This window comes from Venturia canescens, chromosome 8 (genome assembly GCF_019457755.1).
Source record: "Venturia canescens isolate UGA chromosome 8, ASM1945775v1, whole genome shotgun sequence".
Classification (NCBI taxonomy): Eukaryota; Metazoa; Arthropoda; class Insecta; order Hymenoptera; family Ichneumonidae; genus Venturia; species Venturia canescens.
Window position 1 is genome coordinate 2,371,699 of NC_057428.1, and position 20,131 is coordinate 2,391,829.

Here is a 20,131-nt window from a genome sequence, read left to right on the forward strand (position 1 = left end):
GAAACATTCCTCCCGACTTAATTGCCGTGATTCGAGTGCCTTTCCTCTTGGGGATCCGGCGGGCAGCTCTGAAGGACCGAGGGGAGGCCTCCCTCATGACTTCGGACGTCTAGAAGTCATGGTGGGCCCACGACAAAAACCACCAGGCAAAACAGCACCTTGGCTCCAGAAAACTCCCCCGAATCCCACCTGACGAGGCGCCGTATCGCACGGACCGTGGCACCCGAATTTACGGTGTAGCGGACGGTGTAACTCTCGGTTACTGCAGCGGGAGAGGCACGGGCGGCGTTCAACGAATGGCCTATGCCAGCGTGTCCTCTCAGCCGTCCACTGGTCGAGAATGATGCTCGTAACTCGAAGACGGTGTGGGAGGGTGTTTTTCGCGAACGAGATCGGGTCGAACAACAGCAAAGCATCGTCACAATAAAAGACGGTTCGCACCCAGTCGCGAAGGCGACACCAAATATCCCAAAACGACAATGAAATTTTACTTTAAATAAACGTCAGATTAAATCCAAAAATAGACAACGAAATTCTCTGTAAATAAACGTCAGATTAAACTCAAAAATAGACAACGAAATTCTCTCTCTTCCCGCCACGTAGGTAACAGGTAGCTAAAACTAACTAAAATCTCTCAAATCGGTAATGTAGGCGGTTTTTCGAACTTAATACAATAATTACGCAATAATGAGTCCGGCTCCGACCAACACCCGACGAGTCGAAAAGTCGTGGAAAATGGGCCGTAAACCCGGTCCACTGGTCGACACAATTCGTACGAGTGGCGGGGCAAAATGTCACGTCACAGCACACAGCTCTTCAAATTTTGTTAGAGTTGTGTAGGAAAAATTTGTTGGGTTAAGGAACTCCAGTATGATGACCTCGAAGCTTCCTTCCCAGGTCGCTGGCCATGGAGAAGGCGTTGAAACTCCTGGAATGACTGGGTCGATTCGCATCTTGGTAGTTGTAGAGATTTAGATTATCAAAGTCGCTTTGAATAACGAGGTAGAGCTCCCGATGTCGTCCAATCGCTTGGGTAGCTCCCGGTGTTGTTTGAAGCTTGACTGAGGCTCAAATGACGCTCCGGAGCCCGCTGCTCCGACTTTTATACTCTTTCTCTATCCCCACTCCTTTCACTTTCCCCCACTTCTCTACTTCTGTCCATTTTACCCCACTTTATCTTTCTCAGTTCCTTCTCGCACTTCATTCGCCCATTTTACCCCACTTTTATTATTTTTGTTTTTCCATTAGTTCATATTTTCCCCCTCTTTCACTCGTAGCCTTATTATTCGTCCCTTTTATCTCCTATTACTCCCACTCCCTCTTTATTCGTCTATTTCACTCCCTTTATTGTTTTTATCCCCCCCCTTTCTTTTTATTTTCAGGTTTTCTTTTATTTATAGGTTATTTTATTTTACAGGTTATGTTCTTTTGTTTTTCAGGTTTATTTTATTTTACTGGTTATGTTCTTTTATTTTCAGGTTTATTTTATTTTACTGGTTATGTTCTTTTATTTTCAGGTTTATTGTTCTTCAATTCTTTTTCTTTGATTTTCAGGTTCTTTCCCTTTCATTAATTTACTTATCCTTCCTACCCCGCTCTAAAATTTCCTACCCCCTATTCTACTCCATTTCCATACTCTTCGTACTCCCTTAATTCTTTTTGTCCCTAATCTCGTTTTTTTTCATTGATTCGTTTCACCCCATTTCCCTTTATTTCATTTCTTTTCTCTCTTTTTTTTTTTTTTTTTTTTTTTTTTTATGTTTTTCAGCGGTTTCGGAGTAATCCTTTCAGGTGAGTAAGTATTCTTTTCATTCTATAGCTATTTTAACTATTTTCTAATCATTTTTGTTTTTGCAGGTTCACGGGCTCCAGGACATCGGCCTTATCGGTAAGTAATTTTTCATGATTCATTATCTATTTTATTAATTGATTCCTCTTTTTTTTTTTTTTTATTATTTTTCTTTTTTTTTTTTTAGGGACAAAAAAATCAACATGACACAGGAGACACAAACTCATGAATACCTTTCTGCTCGCACAACAATTTCTATCTGTTTATTTTCTCGAACTAACAATTTAATTAATCTTATTTACAATTGTAACGATAGGTGCCAATAATCAATGATGACAAACTCTTAATACAATAAACAAAAAAAAAAAAAACAAATCCACCTAACCCATTGTTTCTCCGGCTTCTCTCAATTTACCCTCTTTAAGTTCGCCTTTAATTTTTATTCTTAAATTGGCCATTTCTTTTTGGGAGAATTTCATTATGCGATCTGCCGTGATATGTTCCGCGTAAGTACATACAAAAACCCCGCAATCGTAATTATTTTCTTGAACAGGGATTTCTTTCTTAATAGTAAGCTTCCACTCCTGTGGGATTATCTCCTTCCTTTTTTTTTCCTTTGCCTCCGCGACCAAATATTTCAACATAGAGTCGAGATACCTTGTCCTGTCTCCCTTCAAACTGTCATAGTAATGAATTTCTTTTTCGTTCATTCTTATGACAATGAGGCACCAATGGTTGCCTAAATGGACTGGCACTAAAATCAAATCAAAAAGGAAAATGTCGATTTTCTTGGTCCATCTTTTTACGGTGTCATGCCCGTTCAGGTGTACTCGTGTAAAGAAAAATGAATTCATCGCATGAGTCTTGGGATACTTCTCTTGACCCATGTTACCTCTTATTGCTATCAATTCAAAGTACGCATTAATAATTTCATCGTTTAGCCAATTTCTTTCATTTAAAGTATCCAAATCTCTCTCTTCCACATAAAAAAAAGCCATTTCTTCATTTCTTTCGAAAGATATTTCTCCGTTTCTTTCTTCTCTTTCTCCTCGTCGCGTCGTTCCTTCAATGCTTCCTTTTCTTTCTTCTCGTCGCGTTGTTTCGTTTGACCTGCTTTTCCATTCTCCTCGTTGTTGACTTGCTGATTTTCTTTATTTTCTTCTTTACTCTGTTTTTGAACGTTCCCTACATCAATTTTGTCATTTTCATTATTTATTTTCCTCTTCTTTTCGTTGTTCGTTTGCTGATCCTCTCCTTTTTCTCCTTTCCCTTTTACGTCCACCACACTGGTGTTCTCATTTTTCCTTTTTTTTCGCTGCTTATTTGCTGATTGTTATTTTTTTCTTTATTCTCCTTTTCGAGCTCCCACCGAAATTCCCCCACCTTCCAATTCTTCCACTCCTCGTTTTCCTCCCCTACTTTATGTTGGCTGTTTTCTTTAATTGGTGATATCAATGGAGGGACTTCAAATTCCCTCGACATTCTTGAGAGACACTGATTCATTGCTATAAAAAGCAATACCCTTTCCTTGTTTGATTTCCTGTTCTCTCCTATCTCTATTTTATTAATTATCCAGGTCGTTTGCACAGCTTTGTTTCTTGTTCCTTCCCCCGTTTGAGAGTCCTTGTTTTGCGTATCTTTCTTACAAATCTCTCGGTTTATGATAGGTACACAACTCGCCTTCCTGCACTGATTCATCTCATTATTTATCTTTCCGCACACAGGAAATTCTTCGTCTATCCATTCACCCTCTTTTCCATCCGTCTGTTGCGTAAAGTTCAATTTCTTAACTTCAGTTTGTGTAGATGCGTCTTTCATCTTTCCTATATCAAAATTTTATTTTATTTCATTTTATTTGACGTTACTTCCCCTTTCAAACATTGTCACATTCGTTGCATGCCTACATAAATATCGCGTTACCTCTTTTCGCCTCCATATTCGATCTGAAACCTTCGAATTTTTAAATCGTTCACAGAGCGGTCTGTTTCGAACGAGAGTTCGTTGTTGAGTGAGGTCAAGTACCCGTCAACCGTTGTTGTTTAAATTCGCCGTTGCTACGCGAATTCGGCTGCTTCCAGCGCCACTTGTCGCGTGCGGATTACTCGGGAACTAAAGTTTAGAGTCATAGCTACGGGTACCGTCTGAAGTTTGCCGCTACAGAAGCGCGACGTTACCAGAATTCAGAAAATTGTGTTCTTGACTGTTTTAACAGTTTTTTGAGTCATAACTCGTTTAATTAAACCATAATGATGACTAATTAACCCTTTTGAATGATTATCTTCGTAAATATTAATATTTTTACTATCGGAAATATGTTTTTCGTGATCTAGTGTATCCCTAGAGTGAGATGAAGCATGACACTGCTTGTTTTGTACATAACTTCCAATTTTTCAAAAATTTGACTATCGTAAATTCGTTTTTCGACATTTGAAGTGTTTAAGTGTAATAAATCTGTATTCTCGCTAGTAACTTTTAAACAATCAACATTTTCATTATCGGAAATGGAATTTTTGAATACAAAATTGTTATTATTTATAAAAATAGTAATAAACATATAGTTTTCTCTTTTCTTTTCTATTTTATTTATTTTTTTGTGTTTTTCTACTGTTTTTATGTGTTTTAGGTCGTCCCGTAGAAGAATTATGGATTCAACAGGTGAGTATGAGTGTTACGTCACTCTGACTGTGAAATTATTCATTATTTATTAATTTGAAATCTTTTTTCAGCGGATACGTTTGGAAGTAATAAACAAAGGTAAGTTATATAGCTTAGAACAATACATCCTGGTAATTTAATTTGTAATTCGTGTTTTTGATCAATTTTTGTATTTTTTCAGATTTGCGGCGTGGTACATGCCTCTCTCCATCTCGGTCTCCGGATTTTCAAGAATAAATGTTGCGGTGGCTATTCGCTTTTTAATTCTATATGGCCCCTCGTAAATCGAGAAGAATTTGGCCATTTTTTTATTTACAGGGTCGCTAACGTTGCACGCTTTGGCCAAAACTAAATCTCCTACATTAAATTGCATTAATTTGTGTTTTGAATCAAACTTTCTAGCTCTTTCTCTACCTTTTCTCTCTATCCTATTTCTAGCAAGCATCAGTTTGGCTTCGATCCCTTCTTCCTCATCTAATTCCTCATCTCTCTCTATTTTAATCCAATTCCTCCAGATTCTTTGAGGCTTAACATTTTTCTGTATTTCAATGGGCGTCATTTCGGTTGTTTCGTGGTGTGTTTCATTCATACAGTCCTCGATAACCTTAACCCATTTCAGCCAGTCGGTGTGTTTATCGGTTAGAAATGTTCGAAAAAATCTACCGATCTCTCGATTGACTCTCTCTACTATGTTTCCTTGCGGATGCCTAATAGAAGAGAAAACTGGCTGAATTCCTTCGCTAGCTAATTTCCCTAACCATAATCGCGAAGTAAATTGCGTGCCATGGTCAAATTGAAGCTTTTTTGGTTTACCGAACTCGGGAATGTAATGGTTAAAGATTTTGTTAATTGTTGCTGGCGCTGTTGCCGCTTTTAAGGGATATAAAACAACAAATTTGGAAAAAGCATCAATTGTGACGAGGATGTGTTTCATTCCTCCTTTCGTCACGGGTAAAGGACCAAAAAAATCAATTGAAACAATATCTCCCGGTCCCTCCGGAACGATATTCTGCTGTGCCGCATATGAATGCTGGTTTGGGACTTTATTTCTTTGGCAAGAATCGCAAGAAGCAAGAATCTGTCTGATAGAGTGGTACAGTCTCGGGTAAGTAAAATCTTCTGTAATTATTTTCCATATTTTTTTAGCTCCTACATGACCATACATTTGATGTGTTTCAGATACCAGAGGATGGAGGATCTCTCTTGGCAGAACAATTTTCCAGGACTCGGGATTTATTGCTTTTAATAAAATATTATTTTTGATTTGATATTTATCGTTGTTGTTATTTTCCAATCCTTCTCTGATTTCCCTAATCCTGTCTTCCCTTTCCTGCCAAACTCCTATTTGTTTAATCATTTGTTCCAATTCCTTCGATGGTTTGATCGCTAACATTGTGCTGATCACTATCTCCTTGCCCTTTCGCCCCCCAGTATCTGGTGGATTTAATCTGCTTAACACATCGGCCACTACGTTTCTCTCCCCGGGACAAAATTCGAATTCGATATTGTAGTCTTGAATCGCTAAAATCCATCGAGTTAGTCTCTCGTTTAATAACTGACAATTTTTTAAAAATGTGATGGCTCGATGGTCTGTAATGACGTCAATTTTTGCCCCAAGTAAATACGTTCTAAATTTCTTCAAGGACCACACAATTGCTAACAATTCTTTTTCGGTGGTAGTGTAAGCTAGCTCGGCCCCTTTCAGTGTTCTACTGGCAAACATTATCACTCCCAAATCGCCATTTTCATCTTTTTGAGCTAGGGTGCCCCCCAAAACATAGCTACTTGCGTCAGTCTGTAAAATGAATCCCTTTTCTGGGTCTGGATGTTGTAAAAGAACGTCATTTACGAATAAATCTTTAATTCTTTGGAAAGCAATTTTCTCTGGTTCTTCCCACCGCCATTTTGTTTCCTTCTTCAGTAATTTCAAAAGCGGGATTGTTTCCTCTGCATGTTTTTTTGTGAATTTAGTATAATAATTGATTAATCCCAAAAACCCTCTCAACTGTTTCAAATTTCTAGGTGCAGGGAAATCATGAATTGCTTGAATCTTTTCTGGTTGTGGCTTTATACCCTTAGTTGTCAAGATGTGACCTAGAAACTCTACTTCTTCCCGAAAGAATTTAGCCTTTTTCAATTTAATTGTCATTCCGTGTTGTTGCAGTCGTTCTAGTAATTCGTCTAAATGTCTCATGTGTTCGTCAAAATTAGAAGAAATGCATAATAGATCATCTACAAAATTAATTACATGATCTCCCAAACCATGGAGAATGATGTCTAATGCTCTCAGTAATGCGGCGGTACTTGTTTTCAGCCCGAAAGGCGTGACCGTGAATTCATAAACTTTTCCCCTATATCGAAACGCAGTGTATTTCATTGAATCTGGATGAAGAGGGATCTGCCAAAAACTGTTTGTTAAATCTAGCGTTGTCATAACCTTTGCCGAATGACATTTTTGAAATATTTCCTCCATATTTGGTACTGACTCATGGTCGTTTGCCATAACCTGATTTAACATTCTAGCGTCTAAACAAAGTCTAACTGTACCATCTTTTTTAATTACCAGGATTATCGGATTAATCCACGGACTGTTCGATCTCTGTATTATTCCAAAATCTAGTAACTTTTCTATTTCTTTATCTACTTTTTCCCTATGCATTAGAGGAACTTCGTAAGCGTGTGCAACTATTGGCTTATCCGTTGTGACATCTAATCGATGCTCATAAACTGAAATTCTACCTGTTATTTTACGAAAGACTTCCCTTCTATTCCAAATTACTTCTTTATGTGCTTGCTTTTGTTCTAATGAGAGCTTAGTTTGTTCCACGATCTCGTTAATCTCCTCAAGAGTTATTTCCTCATCACTTCTATTATCAAAAATCAAATTTTGGATTGGCTCATAAATTTTCTCAGTATTTCTCCTTTTCAATTTCAAATTTTGCTCCAGCTTACAATTCTCTTTTTCTTTAACTTTCTCTTCAAAAACAATTTCTCGTAAAAAATTTTCTTTTTCTGTAGTCCCAATCGTGGGTACTACATCAATAATTTCATTATACTTCACCTGGAGAGACATTGCTCCCAGGTCAATTAAACTTTTAAGCGGTTGCAAAGAATCTACACCAAGCAACACATCCCTAATCAAGCCGGGCACTATCAAAAATTTTATGTATGTTTTAATCTTTCCAATTTCAGTCATCGCAATTATTTGATTTCTAACCTTTGTTAACTTCCCTTTTATCGCTCCTTTCACCGTCACTCCCGTGACAGGCAAAAGTGGACAATCTTTCAAAATCTCCCTATTTTCCAAATAAAATTCCTCAGAGATCGTGGTAACTCTAGAACCTGAATCTACTAATGCTGTAACCTGAATCCCTTCTATTTTAGCATAAATCTCTGGACACTCTATAATTGGCAAAGCTTCTTCATTTACTCCCTCTTCCATTAAAAATTCCCTAGTATCCGTAAAAATCGTGTTTATTGCCGCCTTTATATCCTGAATTCCGTTTTTCGGTTTGTTTACATCTCTTATTTTGTGGAGGTCCTCCGATAAACCATCCTGAGATCCTTTTTTCTTAATCTTCTTCTTTTTCTCCGTTGTACCTCGTTTGTTTCCTTTATTATCACTCTGATCATTGTTATTAAGCACGGGTACAACGTTTATTCGTTTCCCGCCCGAGATGTCGACGGCTGAGGCTCTTGGTGGACCTCTATCGCTTGAATTTCTTGCCGTTGTCGTTCGTTGGTTTGACGATGGTCGTTCGGATTATTCGGCGGCCGGTATCCTCCATTGTTTTGTTGCGGACTCCAATTCGGATTCTGATTTTGTCGATTATATCCGTTCTGTTGATTATTATTTCCATTGTTGCGATTTTGTTGAGGGTATCCGTTGTTTGGCCGCTGGTTATAATTTTGTTGATAATTGTTGTTGGGCCTTTGATTGTAATTTTGCTGGTAATTGGGGTTTTGTTGATTGTTCCAGCCGTTATTGTTATTATAACCTCCATTAGGTCGGTTATTTTGGTTCCAGTTTGGATTTCCCCGGTTGAAATTGTTTTGGAATCCACCTTGGTTATTCCAATTGTTGTTTTGAGGCATTCGGAATGGCCTTTGCTCATTTTTGTTCTGATTTTGGTTTGGAGAAGCTTCTTTTTCTTTCTTCGAGTTTATTGGTCCATGCCGATCGATCTTTCCCAGGAATTCAATTAATTGTTCCAGCGTTTTAAATCCTCGACTAATTATCGTTGCTTGGATTTCATCCGTATAATGTTGCGAGAGTGATGCAATTATGTCCTCGTCGCTTGGAGGAGGGATAAGATCCTTCGCGGCTCCGAAAATGTTGATTGTATACTCCACTTTAGATGTTTTATTGTCCTTGTCGGAGTAGTGTCCGAATTCAAGGTCTTTCCTCACTTTTCTCTGTACATCCGTGCTCCAGAAGCGCTCCACGAATTTTTTCTCCACTTCTTCAAAATCCTCGACGCGATCTTCTATGAGAACCCACCACTCTTTTGCGGCTTTCTCTAGACACTGTCCCAGCAAATATTTCATTTCGGTGATCGTGGGGTTTGTTACCTCACAGTACCTCCGAAACTCCTTTATAAACTTCATCGGTCTTTTCCTTTCCGATCCATCGTATGTGGGAGGTTTAATTTTAATTTTGTTTGGATGCATGTCCATTGGCAGCATCGTCTGAATCCTTTCTGTTTTCTCTTCGGGCTCATATTTTTCCTCTTCGTTCTCGGATTCGTCATCTGAAATTACTTTACTGGGCTTCGGGACGATCCGGGTGCTTTCAGTGTTCGGACTATGGATTTTGTCCTTAGATTCGAGATTCTCCACCCTTTTCTTGATTGCGCTGACGTCAAGTTGTATTTGAGCCACACTAACCTCGATCACGGCACTTTTCGACTCATTTTCTTGAACTATTTTTGTTAAACCCGTTACGTGACGTTTAATTGGGTCATATATTTTATGGACATCACAAGCGATTGTAGCTTGCAGAGTCTTGAATTTTTCCGTAAAATCAGACCTCAAATCACTAGTGGCCTGATTATTCCGTGCAATCTCGTTAGCCATGCTCTGGACTTGTGTATTCATCTCTTTCATTGCGTCAATTAGGCTCATCAATAACTCATGATTTAATTCCGCGAATTCAATTTTCCCTTTATTCGATTTAGGGGTTTCAAATTCCTCCATTTTAATTTCTTCATTTTGATCTTTATTATCATCGTCAAATTTCTCTTGTTGTTCAAATCCAAAGTTACCGCGAGATTCATTAAAAATGTTCCCCGCCCCTAGAGGAGGAATTGAGGTAGTCAAATCGACATTTTGTGCCGTTCGCTCATCGGGATTTTGGAACCCGGAATCTCGCTGTTTCGTTTCTATCGGTCTTCTCTGCCATTTTGACGTAATTAATTAATTTCATTCAACAAATCTCACGCTCGTTTGCAATACCTGCCCCGCGTTGGGCGCCAGTTGTAACGTAACGCTCTTGCCGACCCGGCCTGAACGCCGCCACGCGTCGGTTCGAGCTACCTTAATTTTAAAAGGAGCAGGTATGAACGAGACGAGAGACAAGAATTGTGTTGGCAAGATAACAAAATGAATTTATTAAACAATACTATTATGTTTTTACAAAATGATACGCGTTTTTATTTTAATTTTGTTTGTCCGCGTTGTTTAACCAAGTCAGACGAGAGAAGACTCGAAAGACCCGGAAAAACGGAGCGTTTTACTGTATGAAATTTCGATTGAATTTTCAAATTTGTTTTTGTTTTTGTTTATACAATAAAGAACGCTTTATGGTTTATCGTGCCCCTGCTTATTCTATCGCCTCTCCTTTCCGCTTGCATGAGATTTTTCAGACAAAAAAACAAACAAAAAATAATGAAATTCGCAACACTAAAAATTGACAACCGATGTCCTGTAATCCCAACCGCTTGACCCTGGATTCTTACGCTTCCTAGCAATTCAAGAGTGTTGTACGCTTTTGTTTTTACAATTTTTTTCAATTTGTGATCGCTTGGATGCTATACAAACTCTAGTCTTACCGCTGCCTCTTGAATCAACGCTTTTATCTGCTTGTTATTTGTTATAATCGATTATAATTTGATCAGATGATTTTGGAGTCGTATAATGGTTCAAATGGGCTGCGGATTATTGATTTATTCAATTCTAATGCTAATTAGTTCGTTTGACCCAACCAAATCGGATAAATTATGAAACAATCTTGAATTTAATAATAATCGATCTTAAAATCATTTATTTACCGCCTCTATTCTCAATAAACCCAAAAAATGCTAGGTGGAAAGTTTGTGCTTGACCACGGGCCTCAAACGTCACCGAATGGCGCCAATGCTCAAAAACACAAGACAGGTTAGGATGTGAACCCCAGACCACGGGCTCGATACGTCGCCGAGTCTCGCCAATGTCCTGAGCATTCACTAGGTTAGGTAATTTTGCCCACGGACCACGGGATCGATACGTCACCGAGTCTCACCAATGCCCCGTGCAGCAAAATTCGGAAATTATAGGTTATGTGGAATGGACCCTGGACTACGGGATCGATACGTCGCCGAGTCTCACCAATACCCCAGGCATCCAAAGGAATAATAGGAAAAAGGATTTTTAGGTTTTACCAGAATAGAGTGTATTTTGCTTTTTGATGTTGGGAGAGCTCTTCTAGGAGATCCGATTTGGTTCTAGAGGTAGGGTGAACTGCCTGCCGAATGAGCCGTGCACCGACTCTTATACCCCGTTCCCCACTCTAAATTCTCTCAAACGCCGAATTTCTCAGTTTCGGACGCGTTCTGCGCATTCTTTTGTAACGGGCTTCCCTATTGGCTCGCTGCCTTAATTCGCGCCTTGCTATTGGCTGATCGCTATTTTGCCCGATGCGCCGAATTCCGCTTTGATTAATTTTCCGCTCTACACGACTTAAAAATAATGAAATTTCAATGCCAATTCTTATTGTTTAATTATTTAAGCGATTTGGCTTCATTGTTTTATTTAATATCATTTACTTTAATTTTATCCGTAAAATTGGAAAAAGTCACGTTCGGGTTCCTATAGCCCATGAACGCTTAGCTCTGCGCATGCGCTGTGATCAAGCATCTCGCTTTATTTGAAATAACACAAATTTTCTACAAGCTTTAATCTTTTGTCTATTTTTCATTGATAGCGGCTATTTTTCCCGACATTTTGAGCCTAATTACGCTCATATTGATAAATAAAAAGTTTGAAAACAATTAGAATAAGGAAATTATGATTTAGTTTGATTTCTTGATAAGTGGCGCTGTTCGGAGCGTTGCCCGCCGGCTCGCTCGGGCCTTTGTGCCAGTCGCCAATATGGCCGCCGGTTGGGACGCACGCCCGTCATCGCGCCGCGATGTTTTTCGCACGCGTAGTATTAGATAGTTCGAGCGGGCTCGGGCCGCTACGCGAGTGTTACGTCTCAATATATGAAGGCGTCAGATTATATATATGAATAAATACAACAAAAACACACAGAACTGTTAGAATGATGTTGTAAACTTTAATTGAATAAATGTTTTCTAATTTATTTCTCATGTTTCCCATATTTTGCTTCATATTCAGTTTGGCTCTGCCCTCTCCGATCCTTGTTTTCACTCCATCGGTTTGCAGCGGATCGATACATATTATTAATTAATTGCTTAATATGTGTCCTATGATTTTCTACTATTTCTTCATGCTGATTGTATTAACGTGATTCAAGAGGTTTCCAGCTATGATCATCAATCTCACATTTTGTACATCAGATTCTCAAAACAGTTTCTGGTCTTGATATAAGTGTAGTTATTCTTTTTCCACCTGGTCTGTCGAGTAACAAATTTTGAAACTAATTCCAAAAAGTCTTTGGATGCTTTGTTTGCTGATCATATGAAAAGTCGAATCTTTGGAATGCAGTAGGCAAACACAAATTTTGACAACAATACTTATGAAATGACATGTATGTTGAGTATTCCCACTTTGCAAACTACAAATGTGGAATTATTAGTGAAAAGATTCATTACACTAAGTCTACAGTTGCTCCGTTTTGGATGCGATCAAATATAATGCCTGCTAACATCCATGGGAACATACAGAATTTCTGAATACAATGTTCGCTATGTCATTTCAACGTAACATCATGACTTTTGCCAACTTTTCTCTATAATACTATAGATTTGGATTATTGAAATACAGCAAAAATCTGCGAATTATAAAATTGATATACTGTGCCACTCATTTTACTTTTTAAAACTAACTGTAACATATATATGAAGTAAAAAACTCATCACAGAAGTCTTCAGTTGCTCATTTATCGATAGATTTTAAATTGCTGTCTTCAAAATTTATTACGCAGATACATTGAATCGCAGCAGATACCTGCGAACTCTGAAATTTCTGTGCATAAATATGTGTGTTAAGTATCACCCCCTATCTTTGATTATGAGAATGAGTAATAGAACTTGGTTTAGCAAGTTTTAAAGTATTTCTTTTTAAATACTATTGAAGTTTGTATTACTGCGGTATGAAGCGAATACCTCCAAACTTTCATATTTTTGTGTCGCAGCATGTGTGCCAATCATTTAAATTTTTTACTCCAACCGTAACATGTAATCTCAAAAATTCATCACAAACGTCTTCAGCTTTTCTAAATTCCGAAATTTTCCGTTTTCTATTTTATTCTGAGTTTTTAAACTTTTAAATTCATTCCTGAATTCTCCTGAAATTGTTTTTCTCCAAAACCAATGCAGATACCTTAAACGTCTTTGAATTCCGTTGCTCCTGTTGAATTAAGTACGCTCAGTTTTTTTTTGCTTCTTTGAGTTCTGACATAATAAATGTTTCCGAGTGCCTTTTTTCAGTAACTATCAAACTGTAGATAATTGGATCTCAGCGGTCACTTGCAAACTTTGGAAATATATTTCATCGGGGACACGTTTTGAATGACACGAAAATGTCTAGATTCAGAATGCAAAAGCAACATTTAAAAAGGGCCAATTCCGTTGGATTTGTTGTGTCTTGAATTTGATCTATCTTTCCTCTTTTCCTTTATTTTTCCTAACGTTATCAGCCGAAAATCATATCTCGGCCCGCAACACGCATTGCTCCATGCTCTTGAGTTCCCAATGGACGAAACATATTAGAAGACAAAGAGAAAAATCACCAAAGTCCAAGAATAAACCTCTATCGAAATATTTTCAGTATAATGTCGACGAAAAATAGGTCTTTTTTCGTGAAAACCAACGTTATACGCCGAAAATTATAAACAATTCATAGATATTTAAACTAAAATCTTATAGTCATCTGAACATAAATAAGGATCTTTTGAGAAAAAAGACGTGATATCAAACCATAAACTTCCCCTAGGGAAAAAAAAGGTTGGGACAAGTACATTGATGGTCCCTCGTTTGCTGATAATTCCACCCATAAAAAAAACTTTAAACAAAATTTTTTTTTAATTGTAAAAAAAAATTATTTCATAAAAAAAAATACAGAACGATTCGAAAAAAATTTTACAAATCTTGAAAAAACGTTATGTTAAAAAAAACTAATCTGCATCTATTTTTTAAAGTATCAAAAGAATCAAATAACAAGTAAAATATAATAAACCGAAAAATCGCGCGTGAAGTCATTTTGGAAAGCGATGCCTCATTCTTCTTATGAGATTCGAACAGCTAAATCAACTGAAAAAAATTCCATCTAATTTACGTGCGGCATTCAAATTTATTATATTAATTCGAGGCCAAGTATTTTCTAATGAATTGAAAAAAATTACCATTTGAATTACGTGCAGCACTAAAATTTATGATATCAATCGGTGGACAAGTATTTTATTAGTAACTCCAAATTTTGACATTATTGAATTGTTCTAAGAAGCTTTCAAATCTAAAAGAATCACATGCAAGCTAGTCATTTCTTACTCTATGGTGGCAGAGACTTATAAGAAAATCGATTCTTCTCAGACTTTCAGGATCCTCTGGTATTATTCACAAAATTCGACGTCCATTGGATCGATACAAATTATGTTTAAATATGTGTTAAAAGTACTTGTCCGGCCCATCACTATTCATTCAATAAAGAATCAATGATAAAAAAACGAAATGGCACGGCAGAATCTCGTTAAAAGTTTGTTGAAATGCGATTCATTATTAATTTTATGTTTTTAATAATAGTATAGGTTAGTTCTTATTCCAAATGGAACTCGTTCGCTGGAAGAATAAGTGGGATGTAAAAATTGCCCGCATCGAATGTTAACTGCAGAGTTATTTTGGAAGCTTGAACATATACATTATGTACAATTTTTTTCATTTATCGATGCACAATAATATCCCTTCTATATTGCGGAATAATTTGTTTCCGTTTTTTATTAAATTAGTGCAATTAAGTAAAAATTACTTGAAGATAATTCTCTCAATTCCCTCTGCATGAATGCTTGTGATCCATCAGTTCTAGACAAGCTCTGACTTTTATTTGGATAAACAATTTAAACGGAAGTGATGGGCCGGACAAGTACTTTTAACACATATTTAAACATAATTTGTATCGATCCAATCGACGTCGAATTTTGTGAATAATACCAGAGGATCCTGAAAGTCTGAGAAGAATCGATTTTCTTATAAGTCTCTGCCACCATAGAGTAAGAAATGACTAGCTTGCATGTGATTCTTTTGGATTTGAAAGCTTCTTAGAACAATTCAATAATGTCAAAATTTGGAGTTACTAATAAAATACTTGTCCACCGATTGATATCATAAATTTTAGTGCTGCACGTAATTCAAATGCTAACTTTTTTCAATTCATTAGAAAATACTTGGCCTCGAATTAATATAATAAATTTTAATGCCGCACGTAAATTAGATGGAAATTTTTTTCAGTTGATTTAGCTATTCGAATCTCATAAGAAGAATGAGGCATCGCTTTCCAAAATGATTTCACGCGCGATTTTTCGGTTTATTATTTTTTACTTGTTATTTGATTCTTTTGACACTTTAAAAAATAGATGCAGATTATTTTTTTTTTAATATAACGTTTTTTCAAGATTTGTAAAATTTTTTTCGAATTGTTCTGTATTTTTTTTTATGAAATAATTTTTTTTACAATTAAAAAAAAATTGTTTTTAAAGTTTTTTTTATGGGTGGAATTATCAGCAAACGAGGGACCATCAATGTACTTGTCCCAACCTTTTTTTTCCCTAGGGGAAGTTTATGGTTTAAAATATTATAGTAAATTCATTCCGTCATTATGGGAGCGATTACCTGAACATTTGCAAAGTGATAGTGAGGTTCAGTCTTATCAATATTGTCACGACCATTTTAATCCACCGTGGATATCGACTCATGTTGATCATCTCGGACCATTACGTCGAGAGTGTGAAAAATGTTTGATCATGGAGCAACTAGTGAATATTTATGCAATTTATTGTATAAGAAACCCTCGTGAAATGACGGCAGAAGAACTCTCAATTATATCACCATCAACATTCAAGAAATATTTCAGTGAATTTACGGATATTCTGTGGGAGCGTTTACCATATTATTACAAATCTGATGTTGAAATTCAATCGTTTCGTCGATGTCATGATCACTGGAATACATCTTCGATGGATGACCATATTGACGGCCCAGCACCTCTCCGTCGAAATTGTAAGAAATGCTCTGAACGTGTTTGAACATGTATGCAGGTGTTTGCAACACATTGGTGAAGTCAAAAACGGATGAGCCGAGGGATAGTCGGGGGAGACTGCGCTGATGCGAGCGTTGATCAAGTTTAAACCTGTTTTTCTTTTTTTAAATGTGTAGTTGGGGATGATTCAGTTTTGGGGTAGGGATGGATGAAAAAAATACAAATAGCAGAATCCAGAAGAAAAAATCATCACTCCACATTTTCGTAAAGTTGAGTCAAGACTTGCTCTTTGAAGAAAAATCTCAAAAACTACATCCATAATGGAGTTCTCCGCAATCAACAAAATCATCACCAAGTCAGAGTATCTTCCTTCCAAGAAGCTGAAAGAGCTGCAAGTCAACGAGGAATATCTCGTCTCGGACGTGAGGACAGCAAATACTAAATGGGGAAAACGATACGTTGCCGAAATCGGGAATCAGTTCACCATATTCCTACCGCCGCGAGTTGTCAAGGCATTCGACCAGAATCCGACGGTATTCGAGAAACTTCTGGAAACGGCTCATTGTGGACAACTCTACATGAAATACCTCAGTGGTGATTGGAACGCAATTGAGTTTTCTCAAAGAGATTGTTAATATTTCTCAACAAAAAAAATTTGAATCGTCAATGAAATGTATATTATGTTGAAGGAGTAGGAGGAGGAATATTGTATAAATAAAATAACACGTATATGGAAAAAAATGTTTTTGTTTATTCAAAAATCCCTCTATTACATAATGCATGATATACGTATAACCAGCTTTGCAAAGATTTTACATTCTTCGTTGCACAATTAAATTTCGATTCATTGGTGTGGTGGTGGTGGTCGCATTTCAATGGACTTTTCGGCAGTTTTTTCAACGATGGGCAGTCCAGAGTTTCCAAATCGACAATCTCCGTTGACAGATTCAAAAAGTTCGTCAGCCATAAAGACTTTTCGCAGCCTTTTACGAAGATGGTATTGGCACCGCGTAAGATAGTTTGAATTATTCCTCTTGCCGCATCGTATGGTATAACACCAAAATCCCATGATAATCCATGAAAATTGCGTTCCAGCCATTTGTTTGTCGTTTTATACTTTATCGGCAGAGAATCCCATGCATACGGTGGTGTGAAGAAAAGTGTGAGAGGTTCAGCATTCTTCACGTCCGCACGAATGATTGAAATTTCTTTGAGTATAAACTCATTGATGGGTCCTTTGAAGCCTTGTAGATCGATGACAAAATCCATGATGACTGTTGGCTGAAGAAGTTGATGGTACGGTTTTATACCAATTTTCTCACCCCACCACTCACAGGATTGTATTCAACGATGTGATCATGTAGAATGAGGCAGTATGCGCATGTTTGTGCTGGAATATTTGTGCTTGTTTCAATATCGAGGCGCACATCAACAGGTCCAGACTTGAGAGAATCGTTCTGCTTCGAGCAGTCAATCACAATGAGAGGTGCAAATTTGAGAAAATCCGCTTTTGTAAGCCATGGTTCGGCCTCCTTATTGTAGTACATCGGTTGAAAGTTTGTATACATATCGTACAGTACTGCATACTGATTTTGTTCTATATTCAAATTCATATTACCATAAGGATAACATTGTGAATTCAAGTATAATTTTACATCAGTAACGTTGCAATGATCAAAATTACTCGCATTTTGCCTCTTATTATTCTTTCGTCCTGTTTGGAATGCCAGGATCACATATCGAGGTTTTTCCAGCTGCGTTGATGTCTTGACTGACCACACGTATTTCGATGTCGCCGGTAACATTGGATATTCATACAATTCCCACGTACGAAAACTCATTGGAATTGGGGTATCTTTGGCGATGAATTTCAACAGTTGAATTTTCCGTTTATCCGCCACGGTGACGTATGGAACGAGCCATTCAATTTTTCGTAGTGTAATTTTATAATCTTCAGCGGCTGCTTGAACTATTGCATTATCATCGGAACGTGATCTAGTCAAAATCAATTCGTGCTTTGCATTCACCACCATTTTTCGATAATCTTCAGCAAATCCCAGCAGCATGCTCAGTGGTATGCATACGTCAAAGTTGCCTGCTGCGTCCACAATCGGTTTCGTCTCATCGACATCGACCCAACCAGTGTTCTCAAGCATTGCACTTCTCGCCGATGAATGAGATGTATATCCTTTGATGAGAGATGTGATTCCCACATTTTTATTACGATCGATTTCAACTGCGTTCAGTTCATAACGCACTTCCTCGAATAAATGACAAATGGCATTGTTAACGAAATTCGTTGCAACTAACGCTGTACCATCCGGCATTGTCAGTTTGCCGCAAATGTGAATTGAACTTTTACTCGGTAGAATTGATAAATCTTGATGCTGGATTGAAATACGTATTTCATCACTATTGTTGTATGTTGACGATGCGTATGGTTGATGTGCATGAACCTCATAATGTATGATGGATTCATCAAACATGACGGGTGTCTGGATGTTTACGATTTCTTCCTCCATTGCAGGCAGCAGATGCACAACGAGCAAAGCAGATAATTTCTCACACGCGAACTCCACGAATTTTGAGACCCAAACTCTTCAATAGTAGAAGGTTTTGAGGTGTTAGCTCTTTGAGCGTTGATCGACGACTGCTTTCGCGATCCCATGTTGGCTTATTAATATTGCCAATACGATGATTGTAAATTATGCCCATTGAGATTTTATATGAAGTCTTATGGTGATGACTTCACCGCGGAAATTGATTAAATCTCCGTCTTGATCGACAATACGAAGCTATATATTGTCAATGCGACGAGTTGTGATTGGTAGATAAATGACGCTTGACGGTACTTCGATGATTTTATAGCCGGCCGGTACAGATGGGAAAAATTCGTGAATTGTATGAACTTTTCGCCCGTTGATGTTTGCACCAGTGGTTATGTTACACTCGACTCGAATGGCGTTCACTTTGAGAATGGACACGGGTAGATCAGACACATGTCTTTTATTGAGCTCCAATCGACGCGACGTAAAACCCAGTAAAGGTCCAATCGAATTTTTGGATGTAAAATCAATCGATTGATTGCACTCAATTTCACTGCGTAGCGTATAATTATTCGGCTTAAGCTGAATTTGTATGTTTTTAGATGCCAACTCAGTTTTCAAATATTTTTCAATATCTTCAATTTCATAGCTGCCCGTTGGAATGGTCACCACATGAGTTCCAACGTGAAATTCATTGCAACCAATGTCGATATTTGGAATCGAATTGAATGTGAGCAGCTCGACGAGTCCAAGAGTATAATTTTTGTCGGGCGATAGTTCGATGGGTGGAAAAAATTGTGCCTCGAGTATGGAGGATGATCCAGTAATGGTGATCGTCAAACTATCATCCATGATGCTCGCAGATTTAGAACTAAACACGCAGCTCCATAGTCCTCATTTATATAGTGCATAATTGTCTCGCCGATTTAGTTGCCCACACAAAAATTTCAAACATAAATGTCCACATATTATTGTATCGTATTCCTGATACTTTTTATAATTGTATTTCACGCTACCAACATTGAAGTATCTCATGAGTTCGGGTGGAGGTGGGAGATTGCCGAAGCTGTCAAAGTATATGACTCGTTGACCAGTCTTTTTATATGCAACCCAGTGTGTTCCAGGGCCCACATTTTCATCCAAATTCACGATTGCTGATTCTTGCTTGAGTGGTCCATTTTCAGGTAAAGTGTCACGCATGAAAATGCCGCGAAAGTTACGAATTTTCATGGCTCGCGCATACTTTAGGAGATCGATGTCGGTGAGCGGTTGATGTGGTAGCGTGATTATACGTTTTTTGACCCGAGGTAAAGACCCAAACCCTGTTTGTATGGTTTCAGATGTAAACCTTTACCCAAAGCGATGGCCTCGAGTATTCGGTTGTGACGTTTACTTTCCTCCAATTCCTTTTTAGCCGCTTGAGCAGCATTTACAGCTTTGACTATTGCAGCACTTCCACCAGACAGTCCGCCAACGGCGCTAAGGCCGGCAAAGATGGGTACGAGGAAGG

At 37.7% G+C, this 20,131-nt stretch overlaps 1 protein-coding gene across 1 annotated transcript; it reads right to left on the bottom strand.

Moving 5' to 3' along the window:
* Positions 1-2,169: 2,169 nt before the first annotated feature.
* Positions 2,170-2,676, bottom strand: LOC122414828 (sentrin-specific protease 1-like). The gene has a single exon (XM_043426424.1). The coding sequence runs from the start codon at positions 2,674-2,676 to the stop codon at positions 2,170-2,172; it is 507 nt and encodes a 168-aa protein (XP_043282359.1).
* Positions 2,677-20,131: the final 17,455 nt, after the last annotated feature.